Raw genomic sequence first — 22,086 nt, 5'->3', positions numbered from 1 at the left:
CCGTCCCCACATTACCTGTGACCCCATGGTCCGTCCCCACACTAACTGTGACCTCAGGGTCCTTCCCCACATTAACTGTGACCCCATGGTCCGTTCCCACACTAACTGTGACCCCATGGTCCGTCCCCACACTACCTGTGACTCCATGGTCCGTCCCACACTAACTGTGATCCCATGGTCCGTCCCCACACTAACTGTGACCCCATGGTCCGTCCCCACATTAGCTGTGACCCCATGGTCCGTCCCCACATTACCTGTGACTCCATGGTCCGTCCCCACACTAACTGTGACCCCATGGTCCGTCCCCACATTACCTGTGACCCCATGTCCGTCCCCACACTAACTGTGACCTCATGGTCCTTCCCCACATTAACTGTGACCCCATGGTCCGTCCCCACACTAACTGTGACCCCATGGTCCGTCCCCACACTAACTGTGACCCCATGGTCCGTCTCCACACTAACTGTGACCCATGGTCCGTCCCCACACTACCTGTGACTCCATGGTCCGTCCCCACACTAACTGTGACCCCATGGTCCGTCCCCACACTAACTGTGACCCCATGGTCCGTTTCCACACTACCTGTGACCCATGGTCCGTCCCCACACTACCTGTGACCCCATGGTCCGTCCCCACACTAACTGTGACCCCATGGTCTGTTCCCACACTACCTGTGACCCATGGTCCGTCCCCACACTAACTGTGACAAAGACACTGCGAGCTTCAACTGACCCCGACTGTGAAAAGTCATTCAGGCGAGAAATTTATATATGTGGACGAAACTGATTTACCATACAAGCAGCCAGTCATGAGGAATGGTCTGTACAAGCAGCCAGTCATGAGGAATGGTCTGTACAAGCAGCCAGTCATGAGGCATGGTCTGTACAAGCAGCCAGTCATGAGGCATGGTCTGTACAAGCAGCCACTCATGAGGCATGGTCTGTACAAGCAGCCACTCATGAGGAATGGCCTATATCAGCACCAAGTCATGAGGTATGGTCTATATAATCAGCCAGTCATGAGGCATGGTCTGTACAAGCAGCCAGTCATGAGGCATGGTCTGTACAAGCAGCCAGTCATGAGGCATGGTCTGTACAAGCAGCCAGTCATGAGGTATGGTCTGTACAAGCAGCCAGTCATGAGGAATGGTCTATATAATCAGCCAGTCATGAGGTATGGTCTGTACAAGCAGCCAACCATGAGGTATGGTCTATATAAGCAGCCAGTCATGAGGAATGGTCTATATAATCAGCCAGTCATGAGGTGTGGTCTGTACAAGCAGCCAACCATGAGGTATGGTCTATATAAGCAGCCAGTCATGAGGCATGGTCTGTACAAGCAGCCAGTCATGAGGCATGGTCTGTACAAGCAGCCAGTCATGAGGTATGGTCTGTACAAGCAGCCAGTCATGAGGTATGGTCTGTACAAGCAGCCAGTCATGAGGCATGGTCTGTACAAGAAGAATCTAACAGCGAAACGATTGTTTACCTTTCGGCAAGACACCTAACGCTCTGACTTCATATCATATAATCAATAACAGTTGTTTGTATGCCAGTCTGCCTCCTGTCTCACTAACTGTGACCACAACTGGAAATGTTCTGCCGTAATATCTGTGACCTGCCACCTCCTTCAAGAGTCCTGCCCCACTACCTGTAGCGGTAAGGTCTGGCGCGGATAAAGGCAGGAGGGAAGCCGTACAGAAGGGCAAGTCTAGAGGGTTCAGGGCTGCCCACGGCCAACCAACTATTGCATAAGACACACCAAGAGCCACTTAAAAGCCGGGACACGGTCAGGCTCCTCCATAATTCCCACTCCTCCGTCATCCGCCCAACGGAAGCAAGAACGGAAGCAATAGTTGTTATCCTCTTGTGTCCACATTGAACCAGGAGCCTCGAAGGTTAGGCTCCCAGCCTGGAACGTTGTCCCAAGAGCCTGGGGCAGCGGTTCCTCATCTTTTTCTACTGGTGCAGCCCGTGGCCTCAGTGTGAGCATTACATAACTTTTCTCAATGGTGGCTTTTTATAAGAATCTATATGTTTATCTCTATTTCTATATTGATAATTTTGTCAGAATAATGCATAAACCTTATGTGGTAAAGCAGCGTTCTGCTTCAACAGAACAGATCAACTGTAATGTACCTTTTGCTCCTCATAATGTACCTCACACACCTCCTGACCAAGTTTCACGTACCCCAGCGGTCCATGGACCCTAAGCTGAGAATCACTGACCTAGAACGTTGAATTAAGAGATGGAAACTTTTTTTCAGGGGCATGGAACGTAGGACTGGGAGCCTGGAATATTGATCCCGGAGCCTGGAAAGTTGGGTCGGGAGCCTGGGACATTGACGCGGGAGCCTGGAACGCTGGGTTGGGAACCTAGAACGTTAAGCTGGGATCCTGGGACATTGGGCTGGGAACCTAGAACGTTAAGCTGGGATCCTGGGACATTGGGCTGGGAACCTAGAACGTTAAGCTGGGATCCTGGGACATTGGAATACGATCCTGAAACGTCAAGCTGGGAGCCTGGAATGTTGGGGTGTTTAAGGGAAGTGCAAGGGGCTAACATGATGACTCCACACAAAGTGTAAGTCTTCTTCAGCAGCATACTGGAGAGGCAGGCCACGAGGGTAGCTACACTTATCATCACTATCATCACCCACCATACACCTCAGGTTATCCTGCACATCACTATCATCACCCACCATACACCTCAGGTTACCCTGCACATCACTATCATCACCCACCATACACCTCAGGTTACCCTGCACATCACTATCATCTGGTCTTTGAACGAAAAGAACTTTTGACGCAGAAAAATTAGCATTCAAAAAATTCATGTCGACCCATTTACAAATTATCATATAAACTGCGAACGAAGAATATTTCTTTTAACATAATTACCAGGACACAGGTTCCAGTGATCATGGCGGTGGGTTTCTGGGTACGGTTGGAGGGTGAGCCAAGGGAGGGTTGAGGGTCGGGCCAAGGCTGGAGGGAGAGCTAGGGAGAGACGAGGCGGGTTAGGGAGGGGTGGAGACCAGGACCGGACCAGGAAGGGGTGTGGGCCAGGCCAAGAATGGAGAGAGAGCCTGGGAGAATCTTGGACCGGGCAGGAAGAGGCAAGGACCGACCAAGGAGGGGCGGGGACAGGGCCAGGGAAGGAGGGTGGGGTCAGGCTAAGGAGGGAAATGGGTTGGGCCGGGGGGGGGGCTGCGTCAGGGAGGGGCGGGCCAGGGCTGCCAGTGACCCCTGACATTTAGAGCAGCCCCAACACCGGCACTGCTGAGGTTTCCTGTACTGGGGGAGGGGGAGGGGGAGGGGGGGACACCACCTACACCTTACCTTACCTATCCGGGTGGCGTGGCAGGTGCTCAACCCTCACACCATGGTCCGACACCAGGAGGTCTTGTTCCTCCTCTGCTCGAGCCGTGGGCCTCCGTAACCTCCAGACCCTGCCTGGTCTGGTTCACTCGTCCAGGAGTCACGTACTTAGCTTTCCAGAACCAGATCCACAATGTCTGTACTGGTCGCATGAAGTGTACCAACACCCACCTGAGGTGGTACTGTACTAACGTGACATCCTTCATAATGTACCGCCTACATAACTTGATTCCTGTACCACTGTTTCAAATGGCTCGAGTCTACCCATCCGGCGACACTACCTCGGTGCTTGTTGTCGTTTTCAGTGGCTCTTCCTACCCAACATACACACCCCTCCCTCCCTCCCAATACCCCTCCTGCCCTCCATACCCTCCCAATACCCCTCCTGCCCTCCACACCCTCCCTATACCCCTCCTGCCCTCCACAACCTCCCTATACCCCTCCTGCCCTCCACAACCTGAACGCAGTGTTACCTTCCCTTGAACATGTACCTTGGCGAGGCTGTCACATCATGCTATCCCTTCCCTAGTACTTTCATCCCACCTATTCCCCCACCATCCACTCCCCATCACCCCTCATCCTATCCACACCACACTACCCCTCACCCATCTACTCCGCACAGCAAAACAAAGCCCCGCCCGTCTCCCTCACTCACAAGTTCCAGAGGCTGGCTGAGCTCTCCTGGCATGAGACGGAACATCATCATCTCGTAACAACAAGTTTGTGAACAGGTCTCCTGAGCAACGCATTTGCTTCTCATTTCATGGTGGAACTTCCCAGGGCTCATGACAGGAAGCCCAAAATATGCAGACCAAACCACCTTGGATTTGTTGATCTGTAGCCTGCAGTGTGGCCGGGAGGAGCTATACCCGTGCCTGACCTGTAGCCTGCAGTGTGGCCGGGAGGAGCTATACCCGTGCCTGACCTGTAGCCTGCAGTGTGGCCGGGAGGAGCTATACCCGTGCCTGACCTGTAGCCTGCAGTGTGGCCGGGAGGAGCCGTACCCGTGCCTGACCTGTAGCCTGCAGTGTGGCCGGGAGGAGCCGTACCCGTGCCTGACCTGTAGCCTGCAGTGTGGCCGGGAGGAGCCGTACCCGTGCCTCCTCCATCATGTCTTACGTGTGTACCTGGTGTGTGCACCTTAGTCTTGTGTCATGTCTTACGTGTGTACCTGGTGTGTGCACCTTAGTCTTGTGTCATTCATTTCCATCATCGTTCGTTACCTTACAGCTCTGGTCTCACTGTATATGTCCTCCCTCGTGATCTTCATCACACCTTTATTTCTTTCCCGAAATTCCTTGACGAATGAGGGTGAATTGCGTTATGGTTTGTTCCAGCAACACAGTTGTCTTCCGTAAATACCCGTCTGTGGCTTCAGTAGCCATCTGTGGCGCCAGTGACGGTCTGTAGCGTTAGTGGCCGTTTGTGGCGCCAGTGACTGTCTATGGCGCCGGTCCCGCCGACGGCGCCAGTACGGGCAGGGAGTGGCGGCTCCATCCTCGTAACTCACCAAGGAACATCACCCTCACTGTGTCGTCCCTCAAACACTCCCAGACTCTTGTGCACTCCCTCTGTCATGTGGCGGGGGGGGGGGGGGATTCCTGGTGTAACAGGCAGGTGTCACCAGGTGTAGCACGGAGTAAGACTGGCGGCTGACAGGGTGGCCTGCAGCCTCCTCCTGGTGGGGGAAGTGGAGCAGTGAAGGTCTGCAGGACCAGAGAAGGAGAGTAGTGTGGAGGGTCTCAACTGGTCATGTGTGGCTGCTTCTGTACACTACTAACACCTGTGACCCAGACATGTGCCACCTGGGTATCGTTAATGCTTCCCCATCATGTCAACTGCTTCTCCCAAGCCTGAGGTGGGCGACTCAGGGCAGGTAACGTTGATCTAGGGCTGGGGTCTATACCACAAGTGGCGGGACACTATATCACTATAATGATGCTCATTCTGACTGCCTTCCCCACTTACTGATCTCTACACTAAACGCACACTTCACTTCGACAACCACTCTCACCACACTAACAACACCAGCTACACAGACACACGTTTCTAACAATACTACACTTCAAAGTGTACCAGACACATGAATACAGGCAAGTGTTTGTGTCATGTTACGAAGATGACAGTGGAGTGTATCATGTTACAAAGATGACAGTGGAGTGTATCATGTTACGAAGATGACAGTGGAGTGTATCATGTCAGGCAGATGCCAGTGGAGTGTATCATGTTACGAAGATGCCAGTGGAGTGTATCATGTTACGAAGATGACAGTGGAGTGTGGTGGAAACGTACTGCTTGAGACAGTGACAAGAGTAGGTTGTGTGGTAGGTAATGAAGAGGAAGACAGTGCTCTTAGGCAGATGAGGAGGGTGGAGACAGTGTTGTCAGTGTGGTGTTGGTCATGGCGTACATCATGCCCAACACTGGAGACATGCGGCAGGTACCGTCAGGTCATATACAACGTACGCACGGGACTCCCTCAAGATAGGGATACTGGAGTAATGGGTCAAGTGGCAGAACCGCTACCACATACTGAGCGGCAACATCACTGTCAGGAGAGGAAGGCTGACTGTGAGTGCTGACACAGTCAGGAAGGTAGCTCTGAAGGAGTAATGTTGTGAGACATGGCAGACTGGTGAGAGTTGGAGAGCATCCAGGACCTTATATACGTGGAGGTGGGTGAGCCATGTTGGAGGCTGGGAGGACGCCAGGCTACTCCTGCCACGAACCCGAAACACAAACTGGTGCTACCCTTCACCAGTGGTGTGGTGTGGGGAGGGGGCGTGGTGCAGCCTCCTGCAGGGATGGTGTGGTGTGGGGAGGGGGCGTGGTGTAGCCTCCTGCAGGGGCGGTGTGGTGTGGGGAGGGGGCGTGGTGCAGTCTCTTGCAGGGGTGGTGTGGTGTGGGGAGGGGGCGTGGTCCAGTCTCCTGCAGGGGTGGTGTGGTGCGGGGAGGGGGCGTGGTGTCGCCTCCTGCAGGGATGGTGTGGTGTGGGGAGGGGGCGTGGTCCAGTCTCCTGCAGGGGTGGTGTGGTGCGGGGAGGGGGCGTGGTGTAGCCTCCTGCAGGGGAGTGGAGTGTGAGTGAGGCAGTATAAAGAGAGGAACAGTGTGACCTGGAGACGCTGGACCAGTAGAGACATGTATCATGAGTGTATGAGGGGTACATGAAGCAGAGGACGCAGAGTGAAGGTGAAGAAGAGTGAAGGAGTGAGTGGCTGAGTTAAGGTGATGGCGCGAAAGCATGATGGGAGGCGTGACGTTAGTGTATGTATAATAGTGCCACATATACTTCAACATGGGTTGATCAGTCTTGTGCTCTCCACAGCCGGGTCTGGCAATAACCTATCTATCGCCTTGACCAACCAGGCTGTACGAGGCCACGGCCCGTAGGTCTACGTGATGACCACATCCTCGCTGGTCCGGCATGCTCATGGGTCTATATGAATTTCCCGACTGTTTGGCCTATAGTGGGTGTCCTGGTGGTAGGTAATGGGTCAGGTTGATGGATGTTTCTCCTACCGTCTCTTACTGTAGCTTGTGCACCTTCTGGCTCCGGGCATCATACAGCGGGGCATTATCTCCACCACGGTGTCAGTCATACAGTGTTAAGTAGACTGACAGTCAGGGGGCGTCAGCCAAGGTTGTGACACATCTGTACAAACACTTTTTTTATCCTGTACACCCCCCCCCCCCCCCAGTGATGTGATCCCAGCACAGGACAATAATGAGACAGGCAGAGTAAGTAACGCCGTACCGAGCATCATGACTGGTTTCTTCGTCGCTTTTCTCGAAAGCACATAGAAAATACAGCCTGAAGTCTATACTGTAGGATACAAGTGTTGGTCTGTTATGTTTCCTGCAGGTAAAGTGCTCATCCATTATTACTCCAGCATCTTTCACAATCTTCCTCCGAGATATGATGGTCTCTCTCATGTACTCTGTACTGCTTCATCAGTTTCCCCGAAACAAACCACTTGAAATTTTACCATTCATAACCTCAGCGGCTGCACCTATGACTCCAGCATGTCTGTAATGTGTGAGCGTCCTCTGTTGAGGACATATCCGCAGAGCAGTAGAACCAGCACAGGGCACCAGGGAACAGTGGGTCGTGTCTGCATCTGTCTCACACACCAAACAGGAGAGGTACAACTTATGTTCCTTGAGGAACGCTATTTTCCAGTGGGTCGTTAGGAAGTGTACGAGAGCAAGTTGTGATCTCTTGATTAAGATGTATTCCTGTCTTTCTACTGTATATGTTTTCCCAATCTGACGCATCTTGTGGCACTGACACTCCCGCTACCCGCACCCTGGCTGGCTGCTACCCCTGACACTGACACTCCCGCTACCCGCACCCTTTAAGCCCGCGATCAATGTCCACACTCCAACACCACGCCCCCAGACTGCGGCGGCCGCGGCTTGTTGCAAACACATCTGCCGCAGCCGTATGTGTAACGCCGCAGCTGCACATCGTGCGGTGTTGAAGGAGGAGATGGTATGGTGTGGTAGAGGGAGAGGGTATGGTGTGGTAGAAGGAGAGGGTATAGTGTGGTAGAGGCAGATGCTGAAGCAGTATTGACCAGTGTATGTGTACCCAGTATAATGAAGCCACGTCTTAGCACGCTGGAGGCGGCACCTTGCCTCACCTGTTCTCCAGGAAGGACATCTGCCACAACATGACATCATGATGTGTGGGAGACAACATCAACACCTCATGATGAGCTGGGTCTCACGTAAGTAGTACTGATACATGAGGTGAGACCACGGCTCACCACGCCCTCTACCATCCACTGCTACACATGTATTACAACACAAACACCAACACACAGCTGGTGTTGTAGCTTACTGTTGTTCCAGCCACCACAACCGACACACACACACACACACACACACACACACACACACACACACACACACACTGTATATCTGTATAAAGTGTTTACGTTACGTGTTCAGTCAGAAGACAGTGTGAGGAGCAGCCAACTGGGAAGACTGCTTACTTTACTACCTCCCATCCCTCATCACTGCCTCCCCCCCACCCCCCCAGACACACACTATACCCCCCCCACTTCACAATGGCCTCCACCCAGCTGGTAAATACGATGCATTCCACAACACCAGTTGTAGCAGCGGCTACACAAAATGATTTGTAAGAGATTAACACCAGCAATTACATCTGTTTAACTCGTGTTTATCGTTCATTGACTCTTCCTACGTCATCGACGACTGTATATCCCCGGTCAAGATGACTGTATATCCCCGGTCATGATGACTGTATATCCCCGGTCATGATGACTGTATATCCCCGGTCATGATGACTGTATATCCCCGGTGGTGGGAGGCGTGGCTCCAGCTGACTCCCTCAACATGTCACTACGCTCATGATGTGAGCACGAGGCTGGCACGCTTGTTTCCATGTTCCTAATGTACCTCCCAAAGGCGGGACACAACAAGCAAGTATACATACAACAACACGTTGTTGTATTTGAGGTTATTACAAGTGTGTCCACATTCAAAAGCTCAGTTCTGTACAAAGCTGTACTTCCACCGACCCTCTCCTGTCCCCTACTGATATATGTGACGCACGCGCGAACGCACACTTGCATGTGATCCTTTATATATGACATCCAGACTGGTATGGAAACCCCGTCGGCAGGAGAGACTGAGAAACTAAAAATGTCTTCCACTGGGCCACCTGAAAACATGTTTTGTAATGAGGATAAGTTGGAGTGAAAATAAAAAAAATCATAATCAGTAGTGAATACGTGATAGACACACACTGTTATTATCATACGTGGAGACTGTGACGAACCTGGCAATAATAACATCTGGCAACCTTAACATCATCCAACAAGTCGTGGCAATGGTCGTCTCTAACACAATAAATAGCATGATATAGATCTTATGGACATTTAACACAATAAATAGCATGATATAGATCTTATGGACATTTAACACAATAAATAGCATGATATAGATCTTATGGACATTTAACACAATAAATAGCATGATATAGATCTTATGGACATTTAACACAATAAATAGCATGATATAGATCTTATGGACATTTAACACAATAAACAGCATGATATAGATCTTATGGAATTAACACAATAAATAGCATGATATAGATCTTATGGACATTTAACACAATAAATAGCATGATATAGATCTTATGGACATTTAACACAATAAATAGCATGATATAGATCTTATGGACATTTAACACAATAAATAGCATGATATAGATCTTATGGACATTTAACACAATAAATAGCATGATATAGATCTTATGGACATTTAACACAATAAATAGCATGATATAGATCTTATGGACATTTAACACAATAAATAGCATGATATAGATCTTATGGACATTTAACACGATAAATAGCATGATATAGATCTTATGGACATTTAACACGATAAATAGCATGATATAGATCTTATGGACATTTAACACGATAAATAGCATGATATAGATCTTATGGACATTTAACACAATAAATAGCATGATATAGATCTTATGGACATTTAACACGATAAATAGCATGATATAGATCTTATGGACATTTAACACAATAAATAGCATGATATAGATCTTATGGACATTTAACACAATAAATAGCATGATATAGATCTTATGGACATTTAACACAATAAATAGCATGATATAGATCTTATGGACATTTAACACAATAAATGGCATGATATAGATCTTATGGACATTTAACACAATAAATGGCATGATATAGATCTTATGGACATTTAACACGATAAATGGCATGATATAGATCTTATGGACATTTAACACGATAAATGGCATGATATAGATCTTATGGACATTTAACACGATAAATGGCATGATATAGATCTTATGGACATTTAACACAAATGAGAACAAATGTGTGCTGACGCGTGTGAAGGGGCCAGTCCTCCCACCACTATAATACTGATGTCTGCTTCCGTCATTCTACAAGACAAACGATTAATAGAATTTGTAAGTTTTCAGAGATGTTTGACGGGCCATACTGAGGAGGCAGCAGTGCTCGTGAACTGCTACGGATGAGCACAGCCAGTGAGGCTGTCGTGTCTGGAGTGGAGAGAGTGAGACTTGTTCCATCCTACAAGACCTTCCTCAGCTTCCCCTCCAAACCCTCTCCTGTGTCACGCCTGACCTGGCAGACTCGACCACGTCAGATCAGAGGCTTCTACCACATCATGACCACTCCGGACCAACACCATCACCACCATTATGGCAGCAACGCTAAACATAGTTAACAAGACCGGGCCTAAACGGTCTTTAGTATTTACGTTATTTACTAGACCAACCAGGCTGTGCTGGTCCGCGTCCTCCAGCTCAGCAGCTAGGATTCCGTCCTAGCTGTGGGAGCAGAAGCTCTGACGACTACACCAGGTAGGCTCCAGGATGCACGTACCTCACCTACCACTAGCCAGGATCAACAGCCACGTGATCATGGTCGGCGTAACGTGGCGGGCAAGTCATGTGAACGTTCTCGGTCGCTAACATGACACCCACTAAGATGACCGTCCCAGCAACGGTACAGCTACAGGAGGGAGGGATACAGGTACAGCTACAGAAGGGAGGGATACAGGTACAGCTACAGAAGGGAGGGATACAGGTACAGCTACAAGGTGGGGGTGCAGATAGAAGAGGAGGCAGAAGGGGTGCAGACTCCAGGGAACAAGCCACTTACATGCGAGTCAGGAGGCGATCAAAGCCCAGGCCAATCAGCCGTCACGCTAATGACATATGGAACTCCCAACGATCACTGCCTTGTACTGAGCTGTGGCCTCTCATCCCCACTCTCAATATGACCACACTATGGCCACCACCAGCATAGCCACACCAAGGCCACCTCCATCATGGCCACACCAGGGTCACTACCATCATGACCAAATTTTAGTGGTCTTCTGGAACACCAGATATGATCTAAAGGCTTTATTTTGCATTTTTCAAGTCCATTAACACCTTTACTGTTATACAGGACTCAAGCTGGTGCGTGGTAATGCATGAAAGACCAGACATAAGCCAAGTTCATCATTGTAACTTGTGAAGTGTGCACCATACCAGCACTCTACTCTGAGCTGCCACACTATCTGTACATCGTCGATTTAGCTTCTGCACAGCAAGGTGTTCAAGCGAGGAGATACAGTGAGTGGGTTCTCCAAAAACTTTCAGTTTGATGGTCCGCTTCCAACATGACCAATTCGCTTACTGAAGACCTTGGTTTCCTCTGCAGACATGATGAAGCCAAGGCTTTCACAGGCTGTGTGTATGTGGGCAGGAACAGTTTGCATTTCACTGTGTTTTGTGTGTACAAGAATCTCATTAACCTAACCAATAGTGATATACCGACGACTTTCTGGAACTGACTTTAGTAATGAATTCATTCGAGTGGAACATTAAACAAGGTGGGGTGAAGTGCTTCACCTTGAGGAGTGCCAAGTAGGACATCTTTCACTTCACTTTTGTAGCCTTGAAACACCGCAGCAGACTTTCTGTTGGAGATAATCGAGTATCCGGTGCAGGAGCCGGCCATCATCATGAGATGATGTAAGAGTGAGATTATCTTCTGACCTTCGTGTTAGTTAAGAGGTCACCAAACGTTCAGGTCTCCAATTTGGACAGTACGTTCAGGATGAAGATGTGTGGTGGAGGAGGCAGGCAAGTACATAGGATGAACACAATGAATGTAAAGTTAGCAAAGTGAACCTTGCTACACGAGGGAAGGACTTACCTCTAGCTGAGAGTTTCTTGGTGTTGATGATCTTGGCAGCGAACTCCAGACCTGTTGTCTTCTGGACACAGCGCCTCACCACGGAGAACGCTCCCCTGCAACACACACGTATGGCATCAGTACTGCTGGTCCACCTGGCTACCACCTGGCAAGGAGGTACAGCATGGTACAGCACCACCTGGCATGGAGGTACAGCATGCATGGTACAGCACCATCAAGGATGGAGGTACAGCATGCATGGTACAGCACCACCAAGGATGGAGGTACAGTATGGTACAGCATCACCAAGGATGGAGATACAGCATGGTACAGCACCACCAGGGGTGAAGGTACAGCATGGTACAGTACCACCAGGGGAGGAGGTACAGCATGCATGGCACAGCACCACCTGGGATGGAGGTATAACATGGTACAGCACCACCAAGGATGGAGATACAGCATGCATCGCACAGCACTACCAGGGGTGAAGGTACAGCATGGTACAGTACCACCAGGGAAGGAGGTACAGCATGTTACAGTATTTGTCGATTATTTAATAAGCTAAACATAAATAAATTAAGATAATCGTATTTATATCCCCATGAGAAGGTACTACATAACTATGTGCAACGGCCATATGTGTATATATACTCAGAATGATTATGGTCCCAAAAAGTCACATATATATATATATATATATATATATATATATATATATATATATATATATATATATATATATATATATATATATATATATATATATATCTTTCATACTATTCGCTATTTCCCGCGTTAGCAAGGTAGCGTTAAGAACAGAGGACTGGGCCTCTGAGGGAATATCCTCACCTGGCCTCGTTCTCTGTTCCTTCTTTTGGAAAATCAAACATATATACATATATATATATATATATATATATATATATATATATATATATATATATATATATATATATATATAGTGAGGTGTGTGTGTGTGTGTGTGTGTGTGTGTGTGTGTGTGTGTATAGTGAGGTGTGTGTGTGCGTGTGGTCATACAATTATGCAGAACATCTGACAAGGTGTTTAAGACTTCGACTGGTGGTTATAACTAGATGTTAACGACCTTACTAACTCTGGTAGTTAAGGGACAACAGCGGTGAAGCAAAGGCAATATGAAGTGTGGCTGTTGAGGTCAAACCTTGACCTGACACGTTATCTAACTATGACCTTATAAGCAGGACACACTCACAACATCCACCTGTTAACTTCAATCCCAGTCTGACTGTGGTGGGATGCATGACGTCAGTAAGTGTTGCTGGGGAGGATGTGTCCCACAGGCCGGCTGAAGGAGAGTCCCGTCCCATCCCGCTGGGACAACCGCTTCCCTACCAACTGGTAAACTGATGTTGGTCTGAGTTAACCAGGAAGTGACACACTTCTTTTATCCTTGGAACAGAAGCGTCTGACTCAGGGAAGCCATGCCATGCCAGGCCAGGTCAGGTCAAGCCAAGCCACACGATGCACCTCGCAACGCTGCTGGTCACTCGTGCCTCTCCTCCCTACTCTACTATCATTTATGCAGTGCCTATCAGCGTTGTTGTTGCTGTGTGTGTGTGTGTGTGTGTGTGTGTGTGTGTGTGTGTGTGTGTGTGTGTGTGTGTGTGTGTGTGTGTGTGTTGACGTTAACACTTACATCCTAGTTATAACCAAGTAAGGATACAAGTTTCTTTACCACAAGTGACTGTAGGACACACACACACACACACACACACACACACACACACACACACACACACACACACACACACACACACACACACAAACGCAGGGCTATGAGGATCTGGGGTCAGTCATGGTGACCTGTCACCTCAGGCAGCAGGTCATGCCCAATATCACCTACCGTTGGTCCTCAGTGCTGGCCACAGTCATGCAAACTAATCATTGGTAATGAAGTGACGTCAGACTACAACAATGTATTTCCTATCCATCTGGTACCACCAAGAGCTCTGTCAGTCAGCTGCTTGGATTAAATAATCACTGGATGCAAATCTATCAAGCAAAACAGCCATCTATCTATTAACTTCAAACGCACAGCAAACTTGACACTCCGGGACAGACGCGTGGGGAGCACGGCCGGTCAATGGTCGAGCAGCAAGCAACACTATGTAGTAAGAGCATCTCCCTCACCTCCACCACTACTGACTGACTCTTTGTAATTGTTCAGTCCATCGGCTGGGAGTGTGTGAAGATTGGGGGTGGGGCAGAAGCGGCACTAGGGAGTGCCAGGTGCTGGAGAACCCCAGGAGCGGGGACGGTCTAGGGTGGGGAACCCTTGGGATGGGGAAGGTACAGGATGGGGGGACTGGTCAATGGGGGGGCGGGAGAGTGGTGGAGGAGCCATGAGCAGTGAGGTTTGAGGCAGGGAGGAGGAGGGAGGTGAGAGCGGGTGTACACATCAGAAGCACACGGTGGTTGGTGTCAATCTGGAGTACATAAACACGGTCAGTCATGTTGACAGAGTAAGCAGCACCATGATGATGGTGACACAATACACGGGTTAGTAAAGCATTAGTTAGGGTCTCCATCACCACAAGCAAGTGTCACCACACCAGGCAGTGTGGTGGTGGTGTGGTGCCGTCGTGTGCACCACCATAAGCAAGTATCACCACACCAGGCAGTGTGGTGATAGTGTGGTGCCTCTATACCTGAAGCCACAGCGGGTCATCCACCTGTCTAGCACACCGAATAAGCCTCTCCTCACCACACCCCTGCCAACTCTGAAACACAGAGGCAGAGAGGAAGCAGGGTTAGCCTGCACCGTCCACACCAGCTCCACGATACTCCTAGTACACTCCACAAGGGAGGACCTTAAGCCATACTGTATACTGCAGGAGGAGGTGAGCAGGGACGGAGGTTAGGCAGTGTATACTGCAGGAGGTGACGCCTCTCAGGACAGGTGCTACTAGAACCATGAAGAACGATTACTTTACAGGTAACCTGAGGGAAAGCTAACTATAACAATGTCATGGAAAGATACGAGTTATGAGGAGCATTCTTGACAGAAGAGTTAAGTGGCACTTATAAGGAGAAGAGCCAATTAGGTAACACCCTCGAGGGTAAAGGTTAGAGGAGCGAAGCTGTTTAACTGGAGAGAGGCGGGGTGGACAGCACCCCAGAGGCGGGGTGGACAGCACCCCAGAGGCGGGGTGGACAGCACCCCAGAGGCGGGGTGGACGGCACCACTGAGTCGGGGATGGTGCGTCGTGAGAGGGAGGCGACTTGGGAAGGGGGGGGGGGATTAAGGTTAGAAGGAGCCTTGGGAAGGGTTACGGGGAGGAAGTAGCGATTTGGTACTTCTGTAGTTGGCGCGCGCGCGCGCGAGAGAGAGAGAGAGAGAGAGAGAGAGAGAGAGAGAGAGAGAGAGAGAGAGAGAGAGAGAGAGAGAGAGAGCATACGGCGATACATCAGAGAGTGGAGATGTCTCAGTTTAGGTCAGAATTATGAGGGAAAGATAAGTGACACTTAAATTGGAGTAAGAGAAGTTACTCACTACAGAGGGGGGGGGGGGATCATGGATGTAAATCAAGTAACACTTGCTATACTAAGTGGGATCAAGTGGCACACTGTCTTACTCTCAAGTGGCAACACTTACCAGCAGCCGACACATACAACTTATACTTCCCAGCAGTGTAACACTGACACCCCATCCCAGCAGTGTAACACTGACACCCCATCCCAGCAGTGTAACACTGACACCCCATCCCAGCAGTGTAACACTGACACCCCATCCCAGCAGTGTAACAGTGACACCCCTCGAGGCAGTCCCCTGGCACCTGGTGCAGCGGTGCAACCCCCAGCCAGGTAGCGGGGGTGTGGAGCAGCACACAACCACCCTGGCGCCGTGCGTCACCACCGGAGGATGACGTCCTTCAGGATCCACAATGACATGACGTCACAGCCAGACGATGCTGCCCATATGATGACCTTGCCTGACTGTCTGACGCCCACCTGATGACCTTGCCTGACTGTCTGACGCCCACCTGATGACCTTGCCTGACTGTCTGACGCCCACCTGATGACCTTGCCTGACTGTCTGACGCCCACCTAATGACTGAGCTGACTGTCGGACGCCCACCTAATGACTGAGCTGACTGCTAACGAGGTGTGTGTGCGACCCAGCTGACACAGACTGGGGTCTGGGTGCTCCTCCCCACCAGATGGCTCCCACCCTCACCCTCCCGTCATGGCTGCTGCTGCATGACATACGTGCACATCATGTACCTGCTGCCCTACTGCTGCTCAAGTGACGTCACACCTGACCCGCGAGGCCCCATGTCCACCATGGACTGTGTACACTTCACTATGGATGGATACACACAGCATTACCCACCCAGGACATGACCTATAATGCACTCCTTACTGCTCCACCCACCCGTAATGTCTACCCTCTTCCTCCCTTATCCCCTTACATACCTCCGTTATCCCCTCACATACATACTTATATGACCGCCAACACTTAACTACAACCCTAAATGACATTCATCTATACATACTCAGTATACAACCCAGGGCCGACTATGTATACCTCTAAACAACATTTAGCCCCTTCACACATCATCTTATATATCCAGTCCTAGCTATAACCCCTGTACCCCTTACAAGACCCCCTCCACAACAGTAAACCCTTGTGTTATACCTGGTCACACAATAAACACACATCCTCAACAATGAACACAACACAACACACAACCTCCAACCTACACACTTTATCCAAACTTTCATCTCCTCATATCCGTTCTGACACGATCCACACTTTCCCTAGTCAGGTGTGGCCCCCAGGATAGGTGTATCTCCCAGGACAGGTGTGCCTTAAATCTTTCTTCCACAAACTCAGGTACATCTTAATATCCTTCTCCTCTAAAGGAAAAAAAATGTGCAACCTAATACGTTCGCCCTCACGCTCAGGCACACCGTCACACGTTCATCCCTGCGATAAGTCGTTTGTTTCGAGGTAATGAAGGCAGTCGTGTGTCCAGGTGATTACCTCTCCTCCCCCACTGGCTTAATGACTCTCCCTCAGCACCAGGCTCAGTCCCTGCACTCAGAGAGAGAGAGAGAGAGAGAGAGAGAGAGAGAGAGAGAGAGAGAGAGAGAGAGAGAGAGAGAGAGAGAGAGAGAGAGAGAGAGAGAGCAACACAACTATTCTCACATGACAGATGGTTGCTATGATCAGACAAAACTATGGAAATGGGAATAACCATCTATCTACGTAAACAACACCACCAGCCGTGTGGCCTCTGGTAAGGCTCCACAACTGACCATAGTCGCAGGCAACATAAGTTGGGGAGAGAGCACTGTGGCATGTGTGGACAGACAGAACCTTATCTGAGTGGGTAAGTTTGAGGGTACAGCAGTGTCAGGGATGTTGTCGGGGTGCGAGGCATGGGTTATAGATGAGGATGTGCGGAGGAGAGTGGATGTATGGGAAAAGAAAGGTTTGTAAACAATATAAGGTTGAAGTGGACTGATCGTGTAAGTAAAACAAGGGACAAAACAGAGGTGTGGTAATAGGAAGAGTGGAGTGTGGTTGAGAGCTGAAGAAGGTGTGCTGAAATGGTATGGACATATGGAGGGGATGAGTGAGAAGAGCTTGACAAAGAGGATATATGTGTTGGAAAGGATCACAATTTTGCACGTAATCAAGCATATTCTTAACAGTCCACCGGGAAAATGAAACACGATAAGTTCCCTAGTGCACTGACTGTTATAGTTCTCTCTTGTGTCTCCCTTGATGATGTGATTATTACACGAAAGTGAACTTGGTAACTTATCGTGTTTCATTTTCCCCGTGGACTTAAGAATATATATATATATATATATATATATATATATATATATATATATATATATATATATATATATATATATATATATATATATATATATACACTCACCTTCCCACAACTTGAACAGGAAATAACTTGAAAGTTATTCCGTGTTAACAGTTTACACATTTACACATATAGGACTAAACAACCTGGAGGACCCCATAGAGGAGTGGACGGCGGGCGAGGCAGTTCACACACTGACAGAGGGAGGGACGGTCAACACCGGCCTGGTAATCTTGTGTGCTCAGCTCACAACAAACTCGGCCAAAAACTAAAAGGTAATATCGGAATGTTTACGTCCCCCCGAGACCCGGACACCGCCACATGGATTGAGCCACATACTGTCCTACACTGCCAGACGTGCCCACATACAGCCCCACACTGCCGGACGTACCCACATACAGCCCCACACCGCCAGACGTACCCACATACAGTCCCACACCGCCAGACGTCCCCACATACAGCCCCACACCGCCAAACGTACCCACATACAGCCCCACACTGCCAGACGTACCCACATACAGCCCCACACCGCCAGACGCACCCACATACAGCCCCACACCGCCAGACGCACCCACATACAGCCCCACACCGCCAGACGCACCCACATACAGCCCCACACCGCCAGACGTACCCACATACAGAACCAGCCGTTATCATATACTAGTCAAGCTCACATGATTCTGATTCATTCTAAAACTTTAAGTCATTTCTAGTACAAAAAACTGAAAAAAAAACAAATCCAATTGAAGACTGGACTGAGGGAAGAAGTCAGAGAAAAGGTTGGAGAAAGAAGTCGTCAGCGGAGAAAGTCAGAGGGAAGTCACAGCAGGAAGTCAGAGAAGGAAATCCGATGGGGAAGGCAGGGGAGGAAGTCTGGGGACGGCAATATGTGAGAGGAGGTCAAGCAGCCACCACCGCTGTGCCTGACATATATATATATATATATATATATATATATATATATATATATATATATATATATATATATATATATATAGTTATCTACTTATTATACTTAACCGCCATCTCCCGCGTTAGCGAGGTAGCGCGAGGAAACAAACGAGGAATGGCCAAACACACCCACATACACATGTATAAACATATATATGCAAATAAATACACATATATACACAGGTACATATTCATACTTGCTGCCTTCATCCATTCTCGTCGCCACCCCGCAACACATGAAATAGCATCCCCCCTCCAGGTGTGTGTGTGCCATTCTTCGTCTGTTTCCTGGCGCTACCTCGCTGGCGCAGGGAACGGCGATCAAGTACAATGAAGATAATAAATAATAAATAAATAAAAAATAATGACCAATACCGGGCCCACTTTCTAAGGGAGTCCTGGCGTTATCCAGTCTCTCTCTCTGTCCAGTGTGAATATATTTAGTGAAAGTGATGTTTGTTGTCAATGTGGGAGTATTGCTTACTTAAGTGTGAAGCAGAGATAAGTTTTTGTTTCTGTCCGGTGACTGGTCGTTGGTTATGATGGTGCGGCTGGGATGGGAGGCGTCTAAGGCTGGCTGAGGAGCTGGGTTTCAAGTATAATGACCTGAAAATGTTCAGTAAGTATTCATGTTACGGTGTGAGGGTGATGAGACTTTGAGGTTGTTAAGCCACCGGTGATTGTTCTGAGGGCCTTGATTTGAGTGGTTTACAATTTTGTTAGGTTTGCTGTTGACATGCTGGATGGCTAGGCAGGTGAAGCGTAGTATTGGGTGAAGATGACCTGTTTATATGGGATGCTAAGGGATTCTTTTCCTTGGTCAAAACTATCCCGTTAAGTGATGATCTCTCGACATGACATTTGTGTTGATGATTGTAGAGTGGTGGGGGGAGGGGGTACACGAGTACAGACTGGCACGTGTCATGTGGTATAGGAACTGGTACGTCAGTGGTGGGGATTACACCAGTGGTAACACGATTAGAACGGTGATAGGTATAGGGACTAATAAAAGGGTTGATAAAATACAATGATTGGCACCTGAATACTTACAAAGATTGGTACAGGGATTGTGACATGGACTGGTACAAGGATTGGCGCAAGGGTTGGTAACTAGGTTGGTCTCCCTGATTCAATCAGTAGTGTGTATAGAAAGCCTTTGTAAATGATAACATTATCTACCATGTGGCTTACAGCCTCTCGTACATCACTATCGTATCACTATTATCGTGTCATCACTATCGTATCATCACTATCGTATCATCACTATCGTGTCATCACTATCGTATCATCACTATCGTGTCATCACTATCGTATCATCACTATCGTGTCATCACTATCGTATCATCACTATCGTGTCATCACTATCGTATCATCACTATCGTGTCATCACTATCACTAACGACGTACTCTACGTCAGGAAGAAGCGATGTCTCACAATCGCCCGTGAGAAAGTATTCCTTATCACATCACATCACAACACTCACCATCTTCAGCATCATACAAACTCTTCCTCCCCAAGATTCTCACTGTCTTATTAGACTGGCCTGAGGGAGGGGAGGGAGAGGAGGTGGACGGGGGATGGAATGGATGGACATGGAAGTGCGGGTGGGAGGGTATATAGTGTGAGGCGAAGGTTTTGTGTCGTGTGCAACGGGTTTGCTGGAAATATATTTCTGGTGTCTTATTTATAACCCCCCGCCCCCGGCAGGCTAGGGCTGCACGTATAGTGATGGTGTTGTTTGTTGGTTTGGGGAAGAAAGTTACCTAAACTAAGGTAGTTAAGGGAAGTGTGGAGAGTTACCTAAGCTGAGGTAATGAGGGGAAGTGTGGATAGTAACCTAAGGTAAGGTAATCATTGTCTGTTGTGTACATCAGCGGATGGTTGGAGGCTACCATAACAGTATGAGGCTCCGTGGGAACCAAGGATGTTCCATATTTGTACTGGTGTCCAGGTCTCTGGTAAGGTCTATAGTTTGTGTTATTATCTTGTAGCCTCTGCTGAACCTTCTCTGCTGCTTCACTTGAGTATATGCCAACTGGTTTAATTCCTTGTCGTCCAAGTTGTTCTTCAACGTAGGGGTGCCATTCGTGACGAATCATACAGCTATATTTTGTAACCTCTGTAGCCTCCGGATGCGAGACGGTTGGGTGTAGGGGCACACGTAAGGAGAGGGATGATCATGGCTTCACCAAGTGTTATTGTCGGCTCTCAGGGAAGTGCCAGGATCTGTCCACACTGCTCAGGGACGCTTTCCCTTGTTCGCTGCTTTATATGTATGTATATATATATATATATATATATATATATATATATATATATATATATATATATATATATATATATATATATGATCTGTTATCAAACTTCGTCATGTTAGTGTGGCCCAGGATTCTGCAGCTAGTCTAGTGCCACTATGAGCGTGGGCAGCGGCACCACCAGCGTGGGCGGCGGTACCACCAGCGTGGGCGGCGGTACCACCAGCGTGGGCGGCGGCACCACCAGCGTGGGCGGCGGCACCACCAGCGTGGGCGGCGGTACAGGTAATAAGACAACAAAGGGATATAACGGCCACTAATTAAGTTAATTGCTGCCGCGCTGACACCACAGACAAAGGCAGGTGTAGCCAGGCTCTGGCGATTCATGCTCTACTGGCTTACCCCACAGTCTTACCAGCTTGTCCCACAGTCTTACCAGCTTGTCCCACAGTCTTACCGGCTTGTCCCACAGTCTTACCGGCTTGTCCCACAGTCTTACCAGCTTGTCCCACAGTCTTACCGGCTTGTCCCACAGTCTTACCGGCTTGTCCCACAGTCTTACCGGCTTGTCCCACAGTCTTGCCGGCGTACCCCACAGTCTTGCCGGCTTGTCCCACAGTCTTACCGGCTTGTCCCACAGTCTTGCCGGCGTACCCCACAGTCTTGCCGGCTTGTCCCACAGTCTTACCGGCTTGTCCCACAGTCTTACCGGCTTGTCCCACAGTCTTACCGGCTTGTCCCACAGTCTTGCCGGCGTACCCCACAGTCTTACCGGCTTGTCCCACAGTCTTACCGGCGTACCCCACAGTCTTGCCGGCTTGTCCCACAGTCTTACTAGTTTGTCCTGGTTGTGTAGTGTCCGGCGGGATCATGAGGGAGGGGCGTGGT

General features: G+C 49.1%; 1 protein-coding gene across 19 annotated transcripts in view; it reads right to left on the bottom strand.

Annotated features, from left to right (window-relative positions):
• The window catches only part of CaMKII (Calcium/calmodulin-dependent protein kinase II), a 391,068-nt gene that overhangs the window by 284,141 nt on the left and 84,841 nt on the right, over nucleotides 1–22,086 (bottom strand). For 13 of the 19 annotated variants that reach the window (XM_071686261.1, XM_071686265.1, XM_071686262.1 and 10 more), the window contains exons 2-3: nucleotides 14,806–14,877; nucleotides 12,140–12,234 (exon numbers count right to left, since the gene is read on the bottom strand). In XM_071686261.1, the coding sequence (XP_071542362.1) occupies nucleotides 12,140–12,234; nucleotides 14,806–14,877 (167 nt within the window). The remainder of the gene's footprint in view (nucleotides 1–12,139; nucleotides 12,235–14,805; nucleotides 14,878–22,086) is intronic. The other 6 variants (XM_071686270.1, XM_071686273.1, XM_071686275.1 and 3 more) reach the window with 1 other exon arrangement.

This window comes from Panulirus ornatus, chromosome 42, assembly GCF_036320965.1.
Source record: "Panulirus ornatus isolate Po-2019 chromosome 42, ASM3632096v1, whole genome shotgun sequence".
NCBI lineage: Eukaryota > Metazoa > Arthropoda > Malacostraca > Decapoda > Palinuridae > Panulirus > Panulirus ornatus.
The sequence above is the reverse complement of the archived record's forward strand: the minus strand, read 5'-3'. Positions and strand labels throughout refer to the sequence as shown.